General features: G+C 42.1%; 1 protein-coding gene across 1 annotated transcript in view; it reads right to left on the bottom strand.

The window, feature by feature from the left end:
- LOC141052408 (diacylglycerol kinase theta-like) overlaps positions 1 to 21,470 on the bottom strand; it is a 202,299-nt gene that overhangs the window by 38,720 nt on the left and 142,109 nt on the right. The window contains exons 10-13 of the mRNA XM_073549637.1: positions 5,862 to 5,952; positions 1,613 to 1,667; positions 643 to 704; positions 369 to 519 (exon numbers count right to left, since the gene is read on the bottom strand). Coding sequence (XP_073405738.1) covers positions 369 to 519; positions 643 to 704; positions 1,613 to 1,667; positions 5,862 to 5,952 — 359 coding nt within the window. The remainder of the gene's footprint in view (positions 1 to 368; positions 520 to 642; positions 705 to 1,612; positions 1,668 to 5,861; positions 5,953 to 21,470) is intronic.

Here is a 21,470-nt window from a genome sequence, read left to right as displayed (position 1 = left end):
GAGCAGTGGGTTTAGTCCATTCTACTGTCACAGATTAGTATCATGAACGGTGATACGGAACATGCGAATCGAACCTCTCCTCTACCGGTGACGTTAGATTTACTAATACAATATTTGTCCCTAAATGTGCAGTGAAAGCCAATGGTACATGTCAGCATAGTGAAATCTGTCAGCTTATAATCCCAGCCTTCTTCTCATCTTAGATTGCATTAATGGGCCTTAGAAAGGATCACATTAAAATCAGATGACCTCAACGCACAAACAGAGCTCTTTAAAGTCATTATCTCTAACAAGCGATCAATGATCTCTCTGTCCAAATCGAAGACCAAGAAAGTTTTACATTTCATTCCATAAGAAATTCTGCTCACCCTTTATTTCCAGGCTGTCTTTCAATATATTGCTATACTCCTCATTAGAAAGTAACACTGGTAGGCCAATGAGCAAGAGTTCTACTTTAACATCAGGCTTTGTGTTTTCTTCTAAGTAAAATCTGGTCTGGTTCATTTGCCGGATAGAAGTCTAACAAGAAAAAAGTTACACAAATTGTCCAGATTTGTAAGGGAAAGTTTGCTGGTTCTGAATAATTCACTACTAACGGATTGTTTAGTCATGACATTATCATGATTAGAAAAGACTACTAACCTTCCGTATGTCTTGAAGTCTGTCCAGAATTAACTCTTCAGCTGGCAGAACCATTCTCTGCACTAAGGAAACACAGTGACAAAAAAGATCATTGTTCTGCTTAACTAAAAAATAAAGGTTCTGACTCAGAAAACGGCAAATCCTCAAAGCGCACAGTGCATGTACTGGGGAGATTCACAAGTCTGCAGTGACTGCAGGTATTCATTTAGACCGGGTGACCCCTGTAATGCCATGTTTTGTAACAGTCATGCCTTTTTATGTTATTATTAGTTATTGTGGATCATAGAATGTCTTTAATAAAACAGATGAGGTCCTTGTATCACTACAAAAAGCATGAAATAATCATCTTCTGAATATGGGCAATACTTCTATATTACACTTTATTTTAGATCTCACTGCAGCATAGTTTCACCATAATAATACTAACGCTAAAAGCAGCTGTGATAGACTAGTCTTGTCTATGCCTATAGTCTGGCTTTGCAAACTATGGTAGGTTTTCTCTGAAACAACAATGTTTCAGGGTGAAACATACCTGACTGTAGTCATGTTGTCAGATTCAGCCTTTTCGGGGTCCAGGCAGCATAAATCTAATGGCAGGTTCCCTTTCAATGGTATTTTTTGGTAACTAGTTACCGCATTCCATCATGTGTGGTCAGCTTCAGGTACAGCTCCAGCAGTTTTTGCATAGGTTTATAAATAAAATCGAATATTGTATAATAAATGAGCTCTTTAGCTTTGAGGCCACCGTCACACTGTCAGTATTTAACATTAGTATGTGTAAGCCAAAACCATGTGAGGAAAAATCAGAGGAAAAGTATAATGGAAACACATTCTGCATTTATCACCCACTCCTGGTTTTGGCTTACAAATACTGACCGAATACTGAATGTGTGCATGTGGCCTAAAAGTTCAGATTTACATAAAAAACTGGGTCCATCATCTCTTTGAAGAGAAATATGTTGCTTCTTACCTTGTTTGCTGCTCATAAGAACTTCTACCAATCTGAAATTCTCTACATTTTCATTCTGCAAATTAAGACATGGCATCTATTATGGCATTTCGAACACTAAACCTATAAAAGTAACACTATAAATCTTTACGTTCAGTACAAAATACCCAAATGCCTAACCATGTACCCTGCTACTAAAACACACAATCGCTTTGTGGAATAGCCAGGAATAACTGGAATTGGTTTTAGAATTGGTTACGTGGAGGCTGTTGGCACACATTTACAGTATCAATATTATATGACATAAATGTACGCTCAGTATCTGACCTCTATAATTCGCTTCAATCCTGGGACAGGAGATCAAATGCCCTGCAATCTACTGCAATTCCAAGAATGGACAACCACATGATCTTAAAGGAGGGTCCTAGCAATCAGATAACCCACAGGCCCAACATTTATTTATCCGATTGCAATAGACAAACTTTGCTTACGACTAAGGGCATGTGATACGTCAGAAACGCTTCAAGGTGTTTTAATGTTTATTTTTCCAGGATTTACCAGTTTTTAAGGATTGCTAAATAATTACAGACGTTAAGACATGTTCTAATCTAAATTCTGATGTAGATGGTGGTCATGCTGGCTCGTGAATGAGCTTTCCAGTGCCACTGCCATACCCATGTGAGTCCACAATGGCTGTTACAATGGTACAATCTGGCCATGCATGGCTTATCACACTGGGCGAGAACGGACAGCTAAGGATGCATCGATCTTGTTAAACGAAACCTGCCAGCAGGATTGTGCACAGTAACCGACACACAGTGTCAGGTCGGCGCCGTTATACTGATTACAATGATACTGAAATCTATCTTGTGATTTTTGTGTAATCTTTATTTTCAGTTAATGTTATGCTCGTGCTCCAGGGCGGCCTGTGGGGGGGGGGGGGGGTCTTCACGTGGTGCTCTGATTAGGTATTTATACTGATGGGTTATGACAGGTCACTGATCCCTCACTAACCTGCCCCCTATTTTACATACTAAATATTATATATATTGAAAAATAAAATCTACTTCAGCAGGCAGGTGGCGTACCTGCACTGCAGCATGATCGCATGTATAATGTGCATTTAATTATTTTATTTGCTGGTATAAATAAACACCATCTTGCTACAGCATGAAAAAAAAAAAATTCTCCACCAAGATGGCACCACGGGCACCTGCGCAATAGCATTTATCGGATCACCAATAGATGCTACTTTGCCGGCGCTGTCATCTTAGTGGAGACAATTTTCTTTTTCCCTTAGCATGATGGCGCTGATGATGCCTACGCAATAGCATCTATCGGATCACTGATAGATGCTACTGCTCAGGCACGGCCAGCACCATTTTGAGACATTTTTTTTCTGAATTCATACCAGCAAATAAAATAATTAAATGCACACTATACATGCGATCATGCTGCAGCGCAGGTGCAGCCGTCTGGCTTCCGAAGGATATATTTTAATTATTTTTTTCAATATATATAGTATTCAGTAAGTAAAATTGGGGTCAGGTCACTGAGGGGTCAGGTCACTGAGGGATCATTGACCTGTCAGAAGCAATCAATATAAGCACAGCATCACAAAGACCCCCCCCCACAGGTTGCCCCAGAGCACGAGCATATCATTATCTCAGAAACTGAAAATAAAGTTTACACAACAACCACAAGACCGATTTCATTAACCAAGGTATCATTGTAATCAGTATAATGGCGCTGACCTGATACTGTCTGTAGGTTACTGTGCACAATCCTGCTGACAGGTTCCCTTTAAGCAGCTGCACACCTATGTGTAATAAATTTAAAATAATGTAGATCATGTACTAGAGATGTAATTTCACTTGTACATTACAATTTGAAATAATGTTAAGTCACTAATTTGTATCTCTATACAGTATATGAATGCTCAAAAAAGTTAAGGGAACACTTGCGCATCACAATATAACCTCAACTCAATTAAACTTAAGCGATTATCAACCTGAGACATAAGCAACAGTGGATAAATTTAACTTGTCATGGCGCAAATGAAATTGGCAATGGTTAAAATGGGGAGGTAATGGCAAGACATCCATTGAAAGGGAATAATAGTTCTGCAGGTGGTGGACAGAAAATTCCTCTATACTTATCCTTACTAACTAATTCTTCTTTAGCCTTTCGATTTACTAGTGTCCTTTTAGCATGAGGAGTTATCTGCAGCCCATTTAGGTTGCACAAGATGTCCAGCTCCTCCAGAATGGTCCATGCCTCACGTGCTATCACAGATTGATTTGCTTTGTCCGTTGGTGCAGTCTCGAGAGCATTGAGCAGAAAATTGGACATGCGTCATTACATGAGGAGAGCCACACTTGGTCTTAGAAGAGCATCATTCCCTCAATAAAACTAGGATCTGCTTCTTTGTATGTGAAGGAACTGGAGGAGCACTGCAAGAACCCTACACCAGCAGGCTTCTGGTGTACATCTTTCTGACCAAACCGTAAGAAGGGTTGAGGGTGAGATTAGAGAATGAAGTCATCTAGGGGAACATGTGCTTACAGCCCAGCATTGTGCGGCTCCATTGGCATTTACAAGCAGTTTTCAATTGCAGGCTCAAACTGAGCACATCTGACAGACGTAATCAGTTTGGGCCCAGCAGCTAGACCCCCAGCGATTGGGAAACTATCACCTATCCTATGGCTTTTAAACTTGGGACACCCCTTCAACTTTATGAGCTATTTGAAATTCTGCCCTCAATTGGTTGATCATTTTGGTTTTAACTGACTGGTTGATACATCATTTTTTTCTCAATTAAATACACAATTTATATCACTTAAGATTTTCAACTTGAATGTTTCATTCCTCCAGATCTAATGTGTGATGTCAGTGTTACCTTTATTTTTTTTTGAATGGTATAATAAAAACCACCATGGTTACTTACCGGTAGCCGGTTTTTCCGGAACCCATGACAGCACACCTGAGATAGGGATCTGCCCCGCCAGGACAGGAACCTACTGAAATATAAGGGGCGACACCTCTCCCCCGCTTCAGAGCATTGAGAGGACTTCCCGGTTAGTTACATGTTTATCCAACACCACATCACACAAATACACCCTGTTAACGTGCACACCCATACGGTGAAAAGGGGGGGGGGGGGGATATACGGGTGCTGTCATGGGTTCCGGAAAGTAACCATGGTGGTTTTCCCTTCACCCATGACAGCACACCTGAGAGATTTTTGGAGACTTCGAACACCTTAGGGAGGGACAACCGCTTGCAGCACCCTTCTACCAAAGGTTAAGTCAGCAGAGGAGGATAGATTTAATCTATAGTGCTTAAAAAAGGTTGAGGGTGAGGCCCAGGTAGCAGCCTTACAGATTTGCTCAATCGATACCTCTGCCTTTTCAGCAGAGGAGGTCGCCACGGCTCTGGTGGAATGAGCCTTGATGCCGTCAGGAGTCGAAACACCACTAGCTGAGTAGGCTACACTAATGGCCTCCCTAATCCATCTGGCAATAGTCCCTTTTGATACTCCATAGCCCTTCCTGGCACCCTGAAAGGCTACAAATAGGGACTTGGACCTCCTCCACTGGCTAGTCACTAATATGTACTCTAAGAGGGCTCTTTTAACGTCTAGTTTATGGAATTTCTCCTCTCCTGGGTTTTTTGGATTCTCACAGAAGGACAATTTCCTGGCTACGATGGAAATTTGATACCACTTTCGGTAAATAAGCAGGGTCTGTTTTTAGGACTACCCTGTCCTGGTACACCTGGGTATAAGGTGGATTAACTGAGACGGCCTGCAAGTCACTTACTCTACGGGCCGATGTAAGGGCCACTAAAATAATGGTCTTTAGGGTGAGATATTTTACTGGTAGTTGTTGCACTGGTTCAAATGGCTCTTTCGTGAGAGCTTCTAACACAAGGTTTAAATCCCAGGGAGCTATTTTTGGTAATGGGATTGGTTTAGACCTCTGGCAGGATTTAATGAATCTGGCCACCCATCTGTTTGCTGCTATGTCTTCCATGACAGGCACCGCCGCTGTCAGACTGGGATCTCGTTCCAGAACAGGAACCCAAATGAAGCGGAGGAGAGGTGTCGCCCCTTATATGTCAGTAAGTTCCAGTCCTGGCGGGGCGGATCCCTCTCTCAGGTGTGCTGTTATGGGTGAAGGGAAAATGTTAATACTTCAAACAATGAAAACCCCTTAGAAAAGGAGAGAAACATTTTGTAGTACACAAAAAATAAATATATAAAAATTACCAAGCGTCCAAGCTGAGGCAGAACTTCTTGAATGACGCTTTGCACAGTGTTCTCATGGTTAACCGTAATGGCTATATAAGCCACACCCACTCTAGGAATAATAAATGGCAAACATAGTTAAAGCAAGAAAGCAATGCAGCAACACTAAAAAAAGCATGAAAAGCTGGAAATGGTCACTTCACATCCTTCTATTTTGATTTAAAAATAAATAAATGTGAATATACAAGGAAGTTTTGACCTTTCTTTAGAAAGAACATGATTCTATTCCTGTCCAACCCACAAAAATTGTAAGATGCCACTTTTCTTTAGGTTTGTTAGAAACATAGATGAAGGTTTTCCCTAGAAGAGTGGCGATAAAAGGTATCTGCAACTAGGATCAATCTCTGTCTATATGGGCTTGTAGGTTATAGAAAGTTAAATAAAATGATACCTTGATATCTGCAATTGGATGTCTTATTGCAGAGAAATCCACGCTATGTAAATGAACTATTCAGGGTTATGGGCCGGACATGGATCTCCCTGAAAATCTGCCTCCAGAGCCTATCTAATATATAAAGCTCAAAGTGTGTGTGTATGTATGTCCGGGATTGGCATCTGTACTGTCGCAGCTACAGCCACAAAATTTTGCAGTCACACGTCTGGACCCCGAGAGCAACATCCAACACTGCGGAGACACCATCACATGTTTCTCAACGCAGTGATTCTAGAGCAATGCCCCCATCGCTTATGGGAAATATGCAAAAACATGTACAGTGCCTACAAGTAGTAGTATTCAACCCCCTGCAGATTTAGCAGGTTTACACATTCGGAATTAACTTGGCATTGTGACATTTGGACTGTAGATCAGCCTGGAAGTGTGAAATGCACTGCAGCAAAAAAGAATGTTATTTCTTTGTTTAATTTTTTTTTAAATTGTGAAAAGTTTATTCAGAGGGTCATTTATTATTCAACCCCTCAAACCACCAGAATTCTGTTTGGTTCCCCTAAAGTATTAAGAAGTATTTCAGGCACAAAGAACAATGAGCTTCACATGTTTGGATTAATTATCTCTTTTTCCAGCCTTTTCTGACTATTTAAGACCCTCCCCAAACTTGTGAACAGCACTCATACATGGTCAACATGGGAAAGACAAAGGAGCATTCCAAGGCCATCAGAGACAAGATCGTGGAGGGTCACAAGGCTGGCAAGGGGTACAAAACCCTTTCCAAGGAGTTGGGCCTACCTGTCTCCACTGTTGGGAGCATCATCCGGAAGTGGAAGGCTTATGGAACTACTGTTAGCCTTCCACGGCCTGGACAGCCTTTGAAAGTTTCCTCCCGTGCCGAGGCCAGGCTTGTCCGAAGAGTCAAGGCTAACCCAAGGACAACAAGGAAGGAGCTCCGGGAAGATCTCATGGCAGTGAGGACATTGGTTTCAGTCAATACCATAAGTAACGTACTCCACCGCAATGGTCTCCGTTCCAGACGAGCCCGTAAGGTACCTTTACTTTCAAAGCGTCATGTCAAGGCTCGTCTACAGTTTGCTCATGATCACTTGGAGGACTCTGAGACAGACTGGTTCAAGGTTCTCTGGTCTGATGAGACCAAGATCGAGATCTTTGGTGCCAACCACACACGTGACGTTTGGAGACTGAATGGCACTGCATACGACCCCAAGAATACCATCCCTACAGTCAAGCATGGTGGTGGCAGCATCATGCTGTGGGGCTGTTTCTCAGCCAAGGGGCCTGGCCATCTGGTCCGCATCCATGGGAAGATGGATAGCACGGCCTACCTGGAGATTTTGGCCAAGAACCTCCGCTCCTCCATCAAGGGTCTTAAGATGGGTCGTCATTTCATCTTTCAACAAGACAACGACCCAAAGCACACAGCCAAGAAAACCAAGGCCTGGTTCAAGAGGCAAAAAATCAAGGTGTTGGAGTGGCCTAGTCAGTCTCCTGACCTTAACCCAATTGAAAACTTGTGGAAGGAGCTCAAGATTAAAGTCCACATGAGACACCCAAAGAACCTAGATAACTTGGAGAAGATCTGCATGGAGGAGTGGGCCAAGATAACTCCAGAGACCTGTGCCGGCCTGATCAGGTCTTATAAAAGACGATTATTAGCTGTAATTGCAAACAAGGGTTATTCCACAAAATATTAAACCTAGGGGTTGAATAATAATTGACCCACACTTGTATATTTAAAATTTATTAAAATTTAACTGAGCAACATAACTTTTTGGTTTGTAAGATTTATGCATCTGTTAATAAATCCTGCTCTTGTGTGAAGTTTGAAGGCTCTAATTTATTTGCATCTTATCAAACCTGCTAAATCTGCAGGGGGTTGAATACTACTTGTAGGCACTGTAAATCAATCAGCCGCGGAGACACCATCACATGTTTCTCAACGCAAGCAATGACTAGCCAGGTCCTACTCCACACTGATGAGGGGCAATACCCCGAAACAGCTGTCTGTGGATGGATACCATGTTTTGGCATAGGTGGTTTCCTTCATTGGAGACTGCCCTTCCCGTGGTTGTTCCTTCCCGGTGAAAGACCTGGCTAGTCATTGCTTGCGTTGAGAAACATGTGATGGTGTCTCCGCGGCTGATTGATTTACATGTTTTTGCATATTTCCCATAAGGGATGGGGGCATTGCTCTAGAATCACTGCGTTGAGAAACATGTGATGGTGTCTCCGCAGTGTTGGATGTTGATCTCCATGAGGTCACTCATCTTCATTTTCATAGTCTTTTACTAGGCATTGCTCCTACTAGCCAGTTTCCTACTACACACTGATAAGGGGCAATACCCCGAAACAGCTGTCTGTGGATGGATACCATGTTTTGGCATAGGTGGTTTCCTTCATTGGAGACTGCCCTTCCCGTGGTTGTTCCTTCCTGGTGAAAGACCTGGCTAGTCATTGCTTGCGTTGAGAAACATGTGATGGTGTCTCCACGGCTAATTGATTTACATGGACCCCGAGAGCGTCATAGGCTATGGTGTGAGGTGAAATTTTAACCCCGCGCGTTCCAATTCACCAAACAATTTTGCCACTATGTACATAATGGGGAAAAAGTGTATGTATGTATGTATGTATATGTCTGGGATTGGCATCTGCACCGTCGCAGCTACAGCCACAAAATTTTGCAGTCACACGTCTGGACCCCGAGAGCGTCATAGGCTATGTTGTGAGGCAAAATTTTAACCCCCCACATTCCAATTCACCAAACAATTTTGCCTATTCTTATTTCTATGGTGTTATTGTCCTTCTGTAAAGCTGGAAATAACACAATTTATTACCGTGCCAACAGAGACCACCCTTTGACACAGACTGCAGGGGGAGCCCAGTATCACACAGGATAGGATTAGATACACATCTCAGCAGTCAGTATCACACAGGATAGGATTAGATACACGGCTCTGCAGTCAGTATCACACAGAGTAGGATTAGATACACGGCTGAGCAGTCAGTAACACGATAGGATTAGATACACAGCTCAGCAGAAAGTATCACACAGGAGAGGTTAAGGTACACAGCTCAGCAGACATTATCACACAGGATAGGGGTAGATACACAAATACACATGTTGTTTATCAATAGGCTCTTGAATGAGTTGAAAATAAAATACTATCAATACTTGGGTAATCGTTTAGTTAATTTTTGTTGCAAATCTGTAGTGTTGAATATATGATGTGAAATGTTTTTATGTGCAATATAATCATTATAATTTGTTATAACTAACCACAGTTGGTTACTATGTCCAGGCAACGCCGGGCTCTTCAGCTAGTATTAAATAAAAGAGGGTGTTTGACATGTAATGGCTGACAGTCCTCTCTTCTGATCTACATGTCTCACACTGGTAACTCCCCCTTTAATATCTAAGCAGCTCTGGAGGCAGATTATCAGGGAGATCAGTGTCCAGCCCATAGATCTTAGATCATTTACATTTAAGAAAAATACTGATTTCTCTAGAATAACACATAGGATTACAGATATCAAGATATCATCTTACTGAACTTTCTCTGACCTACATGCCCATATAGATAGCTTAGGATGGTTGATCCTTCCGACACTCTTTAAGCTGTTTGAAATGTTGCAAAATCTTGCAACTTTTGATGTTTTTAACTTCGTCCATGCCAGATACACCAACTTTTTGAAAAGAGGTGTGAGCTTAGTGGGTAGGGTGCATGGCCGAGCAGCCTTAAAATTAATCATAAATTTATGTTACAATTAATTAGGTTATAAATTACGAAAGAACCGCACTGCTGCACCTGACTGCAGGACATTTCCTGCAGTGGGGCACGGCAGCTAAAACATGTGCCACATTCATTTGGCACATCTTACACCAACATACTCCATCAATACTAGAGTACTAAGAGACTTGATGAATCGGGACCATAATCCCCACTATGTGTACACCCTCGTAGAGATAAATCAATAAAATACTGTTTTAAAGTTCTTGTAGAGCACATTCACACATTAATAGGGTAGCAACACTATCAGCAGCATTCATCATGGGGAAAACAGCATGTGAAACTGAAAGAGCAGGTTGTGGTTTTAAATGTTACAGGGAACTAATACACAGCCTGTGGTCACTGTAGTTTGATATCTGAGCAATCAAAATGTAATAAAGTATTGCCAAGAAACAATAGTAACAATTAAAGTAGAAGTTTCTTGTATTAATTAGATGTAAAATCCTAATAAGAATTTTGAGTTCATAGAGGGGGGAATCCTCTAAAGCCAGAGCAGAGAACCAGTGATTTTAAGTTGTGGTACTACAAGGAAATTCAACACCACCTTATTTATGGTGGTCAAGAAGCTGGACATCTTGGGATCAGTTTCTCATCAGGGGACCCATCTAACAAAAATGGGTTGCCTAAAGCTTCAATAATGTCAAAACATAAATAATATATAAGCATGCCCTCTTAATTACAGGTGACAGATATACATAAGAGTGGCTGTACAAATAAGAAAGGCATGAAATGTATTGGGGAACTTTATAGACTTTATACCCGGAGTTTACATGTTTAGTTTCACTAATGGAGATAGAGGTTTGGAAACAACATATGGTCACCATGATTGATCATATTTTCTCAGATGAAGAATTCCTCTTCTGAGACCAAATGCAAATCCAATTCATATCACACATTCACCCTTTTACAGGTACCGCAGTTGAGGCATGAGTCAATTACCCCACCCAAGATAAAGGGTATCAAAATATCCTCTTATAGAGGCATTTAAAACCAGATGCTCTACAGGCAGAGTATCAACATTCAACACACATATATTAGGTGTTAGGCCCTCCATGACCCAACTTTCTGGTAAGCTGAAATGACAGTTTAATTTGTGCAATAACAGAAAAGCTTTGGTGGGAAGCACTTGAGTCCATTCCTCTAGTTTCTCCAGATGAAACAAACAAAATACTGCTACTTCAATTTTACATCAAAGTTACTCAACTCTTTCCAAGGTATAAAGAATGGGCAGGTTGTCACATGGTTGCTACAGTCCTCATGACGATTTTTTGTGCCTTCAAATGAGATTGCTCTGCCATTCAAAAGATTCTAATCTGAAGTGGTTGACATTATCACAGGCAGAAAAATTTCAGACGTATATATAACCATTTGGATCTTAGATGAAGAATTGTAATCTTATGATGATAGGATCTCCTTCAGAAAGATGCGCTTTATGGGGAGGAAGGCTACTGCTGTGCACTGGATGGGATAAAGATTGTCCTCTATACAGTGGGTACGGAAAGTATTCAGACCCCTTAAAATTTTTCACTCTTTGTTTCATCGCAGCCATTTGGTAAATGCAAAAAAGTTTTTTTTTTTCTCATTAATGTACACTCTGCACCCCATCTTGACTGCAAAAACAGAAATGTAGAAATTTTTGCAATTTATTAAAAAAAAAAACCTGAAATATCACATGGTCATAAGTATTCAGACCCTTTGCTCAGACACTCATATTTAAGTCACATGCTATTCTACTCCTTCACTGGTGTCCAGTTGTGTTTAATTAAACTGATAGGACTTGATTTGTAAAGGCACTCACTTGTCTATGTAAGACCTCACAGTGCATGTCAGACGAAATGCGAATCATGAGGCCAAAGGAACTGGCCAAGGAGCTCAGAGACAGAATTGTGGCAAGGCACACATCTGGCCAAGGTTACAAAAGAATTTTTGCAGTACTCAAGGTTCCTAAGAGCACAGTGGCCTCTATAATCCTTAAATTGAAGAAGTTTTGGACCACCAGAAGTTTTCCTAGACCTGGCCGTCCAGACAAACTGAGCAATCGTGGGAGAAGACCTTGGTGAGAGAGGTAAAAAAGAACCTTAAAATCACTGTGGCTGAGCTCCACAGATTCAGTAGGGAGATGGGAGAAAGTTCCACAAAGTCAACTATCACTGCAGCCCTCCACCAGTCGGGCCTTTATGGTAGAGTTGCCCGACGGAAGCCTCTCCTCAGTGCAAGACATATGAAAGAGAGTTTGCTAAAAAACACATGAAGGACTACCAGACTTGGAGAAATAAGATTCTCTAGTCAGATGAGATGAAGATAGAACATTTTGGTGATAATTCTAAGAGGTATGTGTGGAGAAAACAAAGCACTGCTCATCACCTGCCCAATACAATCCCAACAGTGAAACATGGTGGTGGCAGCATCAAGCTATGGGGGTGTTTTTCAGCTTCAGTCACAGAACGACTGGTTGCAATTGAAGGAAACATGAATGCGACGAAGTACAGAGATATCCTGGATGAAAACCTCTTCCAGAGGGCTCTGGACCTCAGACTTGGCCGAAGGTTCACCGTCCAACAAGACAATGACCCTAAGAACACAGCTAAAATAACAAAGGAGTGGCTGCCCGACAACTATGTGACCATTCCTGACTGGCCCAGCCAAAGCCCTGACCTAAACTCTCTGGAGAGACCTGAAAAAGGCTTTCCACCAACGTTCACCATCCAACCTGACGGAACTGGAGAGGATCTGCAAGGAAGAATGGCAGAGGATCCACAAATCAACTTGTTGCATTATCCCCAAGAAGAATCATGGCTGTATTAGCTCAATAGGGTGCTTCTACTCAATACTGAGCAAAGGGTCTGAATACCTATGACCATGTGATATTTCAGTTTTTCTTTTTGAATAAATTTGCAAAAATTTCTACATTTGTTTTTTTTCAGTCAAGATGGGGTGCAGAGTGTTCATTAATGAGAAAAAAATGAACTTTTTTGAATTTACCAAAGGACTGCAATGAAACAGAGTAAAAAATTTAAAGGGGTCTGAATATTTTTCAGACCCACTGTATGTCGATGAGAAAAAACATAATAATAAAGAATAAAGAGATTAAAAGTTCACTTCTACATGCCTCACAATGGTAACACCCCCTTTAATTTAAAATATACATTGAAGACAAATTCTCAGGGAGATAATTATATTTAACTTTCAATTACCTACATGCCCATATACACGACTTAAGGGGGCTTTACACATAGCGATATCGCTAAAGCGTCACCGATTTGTGACGCAGCAGCGATATCGCTACATGTGATACCTCCGACCGGCTCCCCCGCTGGCTATAGCTGATCGCGCGAGATCAGCCTGGTCCATTTCTCGTCGCAGGCTTCCTGCTGGCGCCGGCGAGCGAGCTATGGACGCGGGCGGAAGACGGCGGTCATTGCTTCGTCTGAAAGGCAAGTATGACCGCCGAGCATCGCTAGTGAGATCTGCCAGTGTGGCAGCTCACTAGCGATCATTTAGCGATGCACCAGCGATCTCGACCGGGTCGTATTGTGGTCGGGATCGCTGGTGCATCGCTAAATGTAAAGGGGCCTTTAGGATGGTAGAATCTGACCAATAGCATTGAATGTAAAACTGACAACATAGCGCTTTTCCAGAGTCTTACCTTTTAGTTAAATAAGCACTCCTCTCATCAAAATTTTTATTCTCCTAATATAATGCAATCATCATATATTATATGGCACTGCATACTTACAATTGGTTATTTTTCCTTTCTACCCAGCTAATTTTTTAATCACAGATTAAAAAAAGACTAGCTGAATACTTCTAAGCGCTATGTAGAAACGGGAGGTAAATATTCCCTGTAGGACTCATCAGTCACTGCAAAAGTCCCTGGCATGGGGGGGGGAGGCACAGCTGGGTCAGGAGCTGAAGAGTGGGATAATAAATGAAGGGAAAAGAGACTTCCTGTTTCTACACAGAGCAGAGGAAAGCAAGGAATTAGCTGGGTAGAAAGGAAAAATGAGCAATTGTAAGTGCACAGCGCTATATAATATAATGAATCCATATAGAGGAAAGGTCGCACTCAACAGAATAAAATATGGCTAATTTATTGACACATAGTTACATGTCAGGTCAGAGTGGAAATACAAGAGTGTTCACAAGCTGACAACGGCCGTTTCGCGCTGTTCTAGCGCTTCCACGGGACCCGTGTCAGCTTGTGAACACTCTTGTATTTCCACTCTGACCTGACATGTAACTATGTGTCAATAAATTAGCCATATTTTATCCTGTTGAGTGCGACCTTTCCTCTATATGGATTCAATGAGTTGATCGCTGCAAGGTCAAGCACCCAGGAGCTCTGGACGACAGCTTGCTGCCAGACATATACCACCAGCGGATACCTGGTAATAGCGGTGCCGTCCGCAATCTTTATTTTTGTACTTGCTATATAATATAATGATTGCAATATAATATGGGGATTAAAACTTTGATAAGATTGCTTCTTTAAAGCAAACCTGTCTGGTCCTCGGAACAGTGGGCGGCGCATATGCAGATTGAGAGCATCGGTTGCCGACAGATGCTACTGCGCATGCGCCTCCATTTGCTAAAGCAAAATATTTTTTTTTTGAAGACCAAAATATTATGCGCAGGTGCAGTAAGTAAAATAGGAGGCAGGTCACTGAAGACCTGTCATTTAAGCCCAGAATGATGATGATGATGAGGCCAGTGCAACAAAAAAAGCTCCACCCATGGGCCCGCGCCAGAGCACGAGCATCTCATTAAGTCAAAACTGCAAACACAGATTAAACAACCACAAGACGGATTTAATCAATCCAGGTACCATTTTAATCAGTGTAACAGCGCCAACCTGCAATGCCTGTAGTTTACATTAACATGACCACTGATTCATTACTGTCCACAGGGTGCATGAATCGGACACTGGCCCAATAACTTTAGCCAGGTTTTCTTTTTACACAAAAGATGTGGTGTTTCAGAAAGATCATGCATTTAAAAGCTGGCTGGGGACCTTGACGCTTGGGTGACTTGTTCAAGAAATCGATTTTTTACATCTTCTCCCCACCCCCCCTCCCTATAAAAAAAACATTTAGGGAGAGATCTGTAACACAAGGGGAGCAGGGTTGGGAGAATCTTTCGGGGTCTCACCTTTTGAACTAGTAACCCGAGCGGCAAGGACCCCGGCTAGCTTTTAAATGTCTGTTTTCTGAAACGATGCAGCATTTCAAATTAAAGTATACTCGCTAGAAGGGAAGGAAATGGGCTCCGATTCATGTTTTTTTGTAGTTTAGGCAGCATGTAGAGTGGGGGAAAAAGAGGGCACCAGCAAATCTCAGTCAGGATTTACCTGTCACATGCCAAAAAAAAGTCTAAGGACAAGCATCACCAAAAAATAAATATAAATAATTTGACAGACAAGAAAAACAAGTAAAAGCATATATGGCTATGACAAAAAAATATATAGGACTACAACACTATAGTGTTGGGTCTAATTCTTGGGAGTCTGCAAGATGTTAAAGTAGGCAACCAAATAAATACCAAGAAAAAATATACATTCATAATAGTGCACGCAACAGTATGCTACTGAGGGGAATAAGCTATGGCTGCTGAAGTAGGCCCAGAGTAAGGAAAAAGGTGCTATAAAGTGCTATGGTTAAAATAGCCAAATGGAATAACATATATACATTATATATATATATATATATATATATATATATATATATATATATATATATATATATATATATATGAAATGCCCAGGATATATACATCTTATGCAACCGAATAGAGATCAGGTAAAGTGTATGTGCAATAAATGGACAACTAATGAACACAATATCAGAAGCAAAAGATGCAACTAAAAATAACAGCCATAGATCCCATGTAATGAGGACTTGAAAAGGCATGCACTGCTGGCACAAGAGTGAAAAATAATCATCTGTACATAAAGTCTGTACAAGACAGAAAAACATATGCACAAGAGAAGAAATATTGAAGCTAAGTGGTAACCTGTAAGGATATACAGACAAGGATGCAGAGACTCCATGCGTATCACAACTCTGGAATTTGGCTTCATCAAGAGTAATGGTATAGTGGATATAATATATAAATATATTACCTGGATTTTGTTCCAGTCGTGCAGGATGGTTGTCAGAATCATAGATAGAAATGGCAGTTGTTAATGTGCACGTGAGCACTGGAAACAGAGTAAGAAATCCACAGCGGAATGCATCGCCTGCCCAGGAAGTGCATAACAGATCCGCCAAAAAAATGCAGAAGTGCCTGCACAGGTGCCATGCAGAAGATTTTCGGCCAACACAGGCGCAGAGGCATGGATGGCTGGGTTTCAAGACCCATCTGTGACCACTAACGCGCCTGCGCACATGGGGTATATAAGACAAGACAATACAAAGATACTGGCGCAAGTACTATCAAGTACAGTCATTCATACATCTATGAGGTGCTGACACAGCTGCACTTGCTAGTATACCTCTTTGGGACATTACTTATTTTCTTATTGATCAGTTTCTCACTGTAAGTGAGGCAGATACAAGGAAAACTCTCTCCCTGACGTGTCACAAGTCACTGGCAGATCTGATTATGTCTGCATAGACCCAGCAGCTATTGTTATGAATGAGTCACCGTAGGAGGCAAAAACAAAAAACCAGAGAAGTTGGCAGCTATCGGATTGCAGACCCCTGAACCTATTAACAACAACTAGCAGTAGCCGTGGGGGGTTCCTACGGTGCCCTAGACCCCTCGATCACAACCGGAGAACTAAATAGCCTAAAGACAGAAAGGGAAATCTAAACTGCCCCAGAGCAGACCCCAAAGCAATAGGCAGCCCCCAACATATAATGACGGTGAAGCAAGATGAAAAAACACTCACACAGATAGAAAGATAGGCTGAGCAAATGATGGGGCCAAAGCTAACTAAATAGGACAGGATAGAAAAGCTGCTGTCTGCAATCCGCCAAAACCCTATCAAAATGAGAGCCAACAGACTGATAGGGAAAAAAGCCCTGAAGACGCTAGGCTTCAAAAAGACTATATCAGTACTCAGGTATTTTCTGAAGACAGAGCAAAAAGGAATTCAGCTCACCACAGCAGGGAATGGCAGAAATCCAGAAAAACAAGGCAAAACAAAACCAAAACACAAATGCAAAAAGCAGAGCAGAAAACTTAGCTTTTGAGGAGCAGGAATCAGACTGGTCTCCTAGAATCCCTCAGGGAAATCACCAGCAAGGCAGAAGGGCGTCGGCTGCCTTATATCCAGTCAGCAATTCCAGTCACCCAGTCATCATCATCCTGCTCGGGTGCTTGGTAATCAGCCTCACTACCTTCCTTCACCAGAAGAGGGAGTTCATCAGACCTCAATGGTGAAGGGGAAAATGAACTCACAACAAGCTATACTGTAAGATAATGCGATAGCTGGGTCCAATAAAAGCAATAGCATTGTTCATGCTTCTATTCACTATACAGCCTCTTTGCACGCTATGTAATCCAAAACAGAAAAGCCCAAATTAAAAATATATTTATTTTTTTTAAACTGCTTAAGTAGCCAATGTGATATATGTCAGAGTGAGAATGGTGAAACAGTAGACAGGCAGCACAAAAAGTGCATTTTATTTTGTTATCACAGCTAAGCAGAAATACAAAGTAAAGTTTGCATTTGTTCATTCAATGATTTATTTGATATTTGACTGTAATCCAGGTAACCATAATAAGGTGGACATATAAAGTATGTATGCAGTAATAACTCCTGGGCATAACAAGCATGGAAGAACCTACAACACAGTTCAGAAACCACAAAAATACAGCATTCCGCAGTCACCACATCCTCCTCAAAATGGTCAATTGATATGATGACAAATGTCATACACCTTCCTGTTTTGAAGTAAAAACACACACTTAACCAGTGATTCCATGCATACACATTAACAGTAAAACTGAAAGGCACAGGAAGAACAAATTATTAAGCAATATACGCTGAGCAAATAAACAACGTTCAGTAAAAGATCAATGAAAACAAAGGTATAGTGGCAGCAACACAATAAAGATTTACCTTTCCTTGCTCTATTAGGAGACTAAAAATTATAAATCAGTCACAGCCTCAAGAAAAATCTAAAATCAGAGGCACAACTATAGCAAGCATAGGATACAGCTGGCTTTGGTGCTTGAAGGGGGCGCCCTTATTGCACAGGAAGTCACCAGTGCTTAGGATGTCCTCCTACACTCGAGGAACCAGTTATAGAGTTTACATTTTGGCAGAGTATCTTTAAGGGGTTATCCACTACTAGGGCAACCCATTCTGAGCTACAACATTCCCCAGTATCACATCACAACTGCCTTTATCCTGTGCCATTCCTGCAATGTTCAGAAAGTTGTGGGAAGCAGGGTGTGTTGCAGTCCGCGCTGCCGAGATTCACAAATCACCTGGGATACAAGATGTTGTAGCAGTGTACTCCTTTTTTTCCTCCTACGCGTTTCGGCGCCCTTCCTGGCACCTTCCTCAGGGATAACAGGTGCCAGGAAGGGCGCCGAAACGCGTAGGAGGAAATAAAGGAGTACACTACTACAACATCTTGTATCCCAGGTGATTTGTGAATCTCGGCAGCGCGGACTGCAACACACCCTGCTTCCCACAACTTTCTTAAGCTTTTTCCACGTGCGAGTGGTTGGTGGAGGTCCTGCAGCAGCTGATTCTGTGATATGCTCTCAAGCCAGTTGTGGGTTACACAACTGGAATAGGTGAGTGGAACTGTATTATACCGCTCATACTTCAAGTGTCACTAGTGATAGGGCACTATTGCGCCTCTTGTTCCCCCCACCATTTTTGTATTGATTCCTGCAATGTTGGCGCCTGATCTTCCGGAGCTCCCGTGACATTGTTATGCCACGTGAGCACTACAGCCAAACAGCAGCCGCTTCACTCTCGCTTCCTTCTGACATAACTGACATCTGGAGGAAGTTAGAGAGCGACAGTAGCTGTTTCGTATAAAGGAAGTGAAACTGAAATGTCCGCCGACTGTTATGCCATGTGAGCCCTGCACCCAATTCCACACGAGTTCTGGGACACCAGGTGCCAACATCGCAGGAACAGTGACCAATCCAAAAGCGAGTATAGGCTGTTTTAAACTTTTTCATGGGGAAAAACGGCAATTGAGAAGGGGATGTCCAAGCAGTTATGGCCCTAAAATCTCAAAAAAGAACAAAAGTCCCTTTTATAGTCTTTAAATTAAACTCCAATCTATTTGCTGCTACTTTAGAGTCACTGAAAGATAGAAGAGTGCATGATCATCAGCAGCGGAGTAACAACCACGGTTTCAATTGTCGCGACCATGTGGGTGGGGGTCCAATGATGGCAGCACAATCTTCAACTGGATGTGCATCCTCGAACGCACATTTAGCTGACTTGTACTGCGGTGCCGAAATCATTCAGGTCAGTGAGCGGCAAGACATGAAGACGGCCAATCAGAGGCCAGCAGCTGATGTTGGCATGCACGTGACTGGAGGGCCCATGGCAGTGACGTCATGCCCTCCCGTTGCTTGTAAGCTGAGGTCAGCTGCTGGCTTCAGAACAGGATGCAGGGGAGCATAGGGATGGTGAGTATAATGGCTTATTTTTTCTATGTATTAAAGAATAGCAGCACAACAGGGGACATATATCCTCATCATTCTATGTACTCCAGTATGGATGATAATATATATATATATATACACACACACACACATACACACTAGCTGAAGAGCCTGGCGCTGCCCCCGGGCATAGCAACTAACTACGGTTGGTTATTACAAATTATAATGAACATATATATATATATATATATATATATATATATATATATATAAAGCTCAATGTGCGTATGTATGTGTGTGCATGTCCGGGATTGGCATCCGCACTGTCGCAGCTACAGCCACAAAATTTGGCACAGTCGCACGTCTGGACCCCGAGAGCGTCATAGGCTATGTTGTGAGGCGAAATTTTAACCCCGCGGGTTCCAATTCACCAAACAATTTTGCCCCTATCTACATAATGGGGAAAAAGTGTGTGTGTATCAAGCCCCGCCCCCATTATGTCATAATGGTTGCCATGGTGACGCTGATGTCATCATAGGTTGCAAGCCCCGCCCCTCATTGTCATAATGGTTGCCATGGCGACGCTAATGTCATAATAGGTTGCAATGACGAAGATGCTGTCACAATGGTTGCCATGGTGACGATGATGTCTTACTAGGTTGCAATGGTGACGGTTATGTCATAACGGTTGCCATGGTGATGATGATGTCATAATGGGTATATGGGCACAGGACTATGGGATGGAGGATGTGTGATGGGTATATGGGCACTGGACTATGGGATGGAGGATATGTATGACGGGTATATGGGCACGGGGCTATGGGATGGCGAATATGTATGATGGGTATATGGGCATGGGACTATGGGATGGAGAATATGTATGATGGGTATATGGGCATGGGACTATGGGACGGAGGATATTTATGATGGGTATATGGGCACAGGCCTACGGGATGGTGGATATGTATGATGGGTATATGGGCACGGGACTATGGGATGGAGGATAATTATAATTTGTTAGAACTAACCACAGTTAGCTACTATGCCCGGGCAGCGCCGGGCTCTTCAGCTAATATATATATATATATACAGTGCCTACAAGTAGTATTCAACCCCCTGCAGATTTAGCAGGTTTACATATTTGGAATTAACTTGGCATTGTGACATTTGGACTGTAGATCAGCCTGGAAGTGTGAAATGCACTGCAGCAAAAAAGAATGTTATTTCTTTGTTTAATTTTTTTTTAAATTGTGAAAAGTTTATTCAGAGAGTCATTTATTATTCAACCCCTCAAACCACCAGAATTCTGTTTGGTTCCCCTAAAGTATTAAGAAGTATTTCAGGCACAAAGAACAATGAGCTTCACATGTTTGGATTAATTATCTCTTTTTCCAGCCTTTTCTGACTATTTAAGACCCTCCCCAAACTTGTGAACAGCACTCATACATGGTCAACATGGGAAAGACAAAGGAGCATTCCAAGGCCATCAGAGACAAGATCGTGGAGGGTCACAAGGCTGGCAAGGGGTACAAAACCCTTTCCAAGGAGTTGGGCCTACCTGTCTCCACTGTTGGGAGCATCATCCGGAAGTGGAAGGCTTATGGAACTACTGTTAGCCTTCCACGGCCTGGACAGCCTTTGAAAGTTTCCTCCCGTGCCGAGGCCATGCTTGTCCGAAGAGTCAAGGCTAACCCAAGGACAGCAAGGAAGGAGCTCCGGGAAGATCTCATGGCAGTGGGGACATTGGTTTCAGTCAATACCATAAGTAACGTACTCCACCGCAATGGTCTC

This window comes from Dendrobates tinctorius, unplaced genomic scaffold, assembly GCF_039654945.1.
Source record: "Dendrobates tinctorius isolate UK_male_01 unplaced genomic scaffold, ASM3965494v1 ptg000160l, whole genome shotgun sequence".
Classification (NCBI taxonomy): domain Eukaryota; kingdom Metazoa; phylum Chordata; class Amphibia; order Anura; family Dendrobatidae; genus Dendrobates; species Dendrobates tinctorius.
Note: the sequence above shows the minus strand (reverse complement) of the source record. Positions and strands in the feature narration are given on the sequence as shown.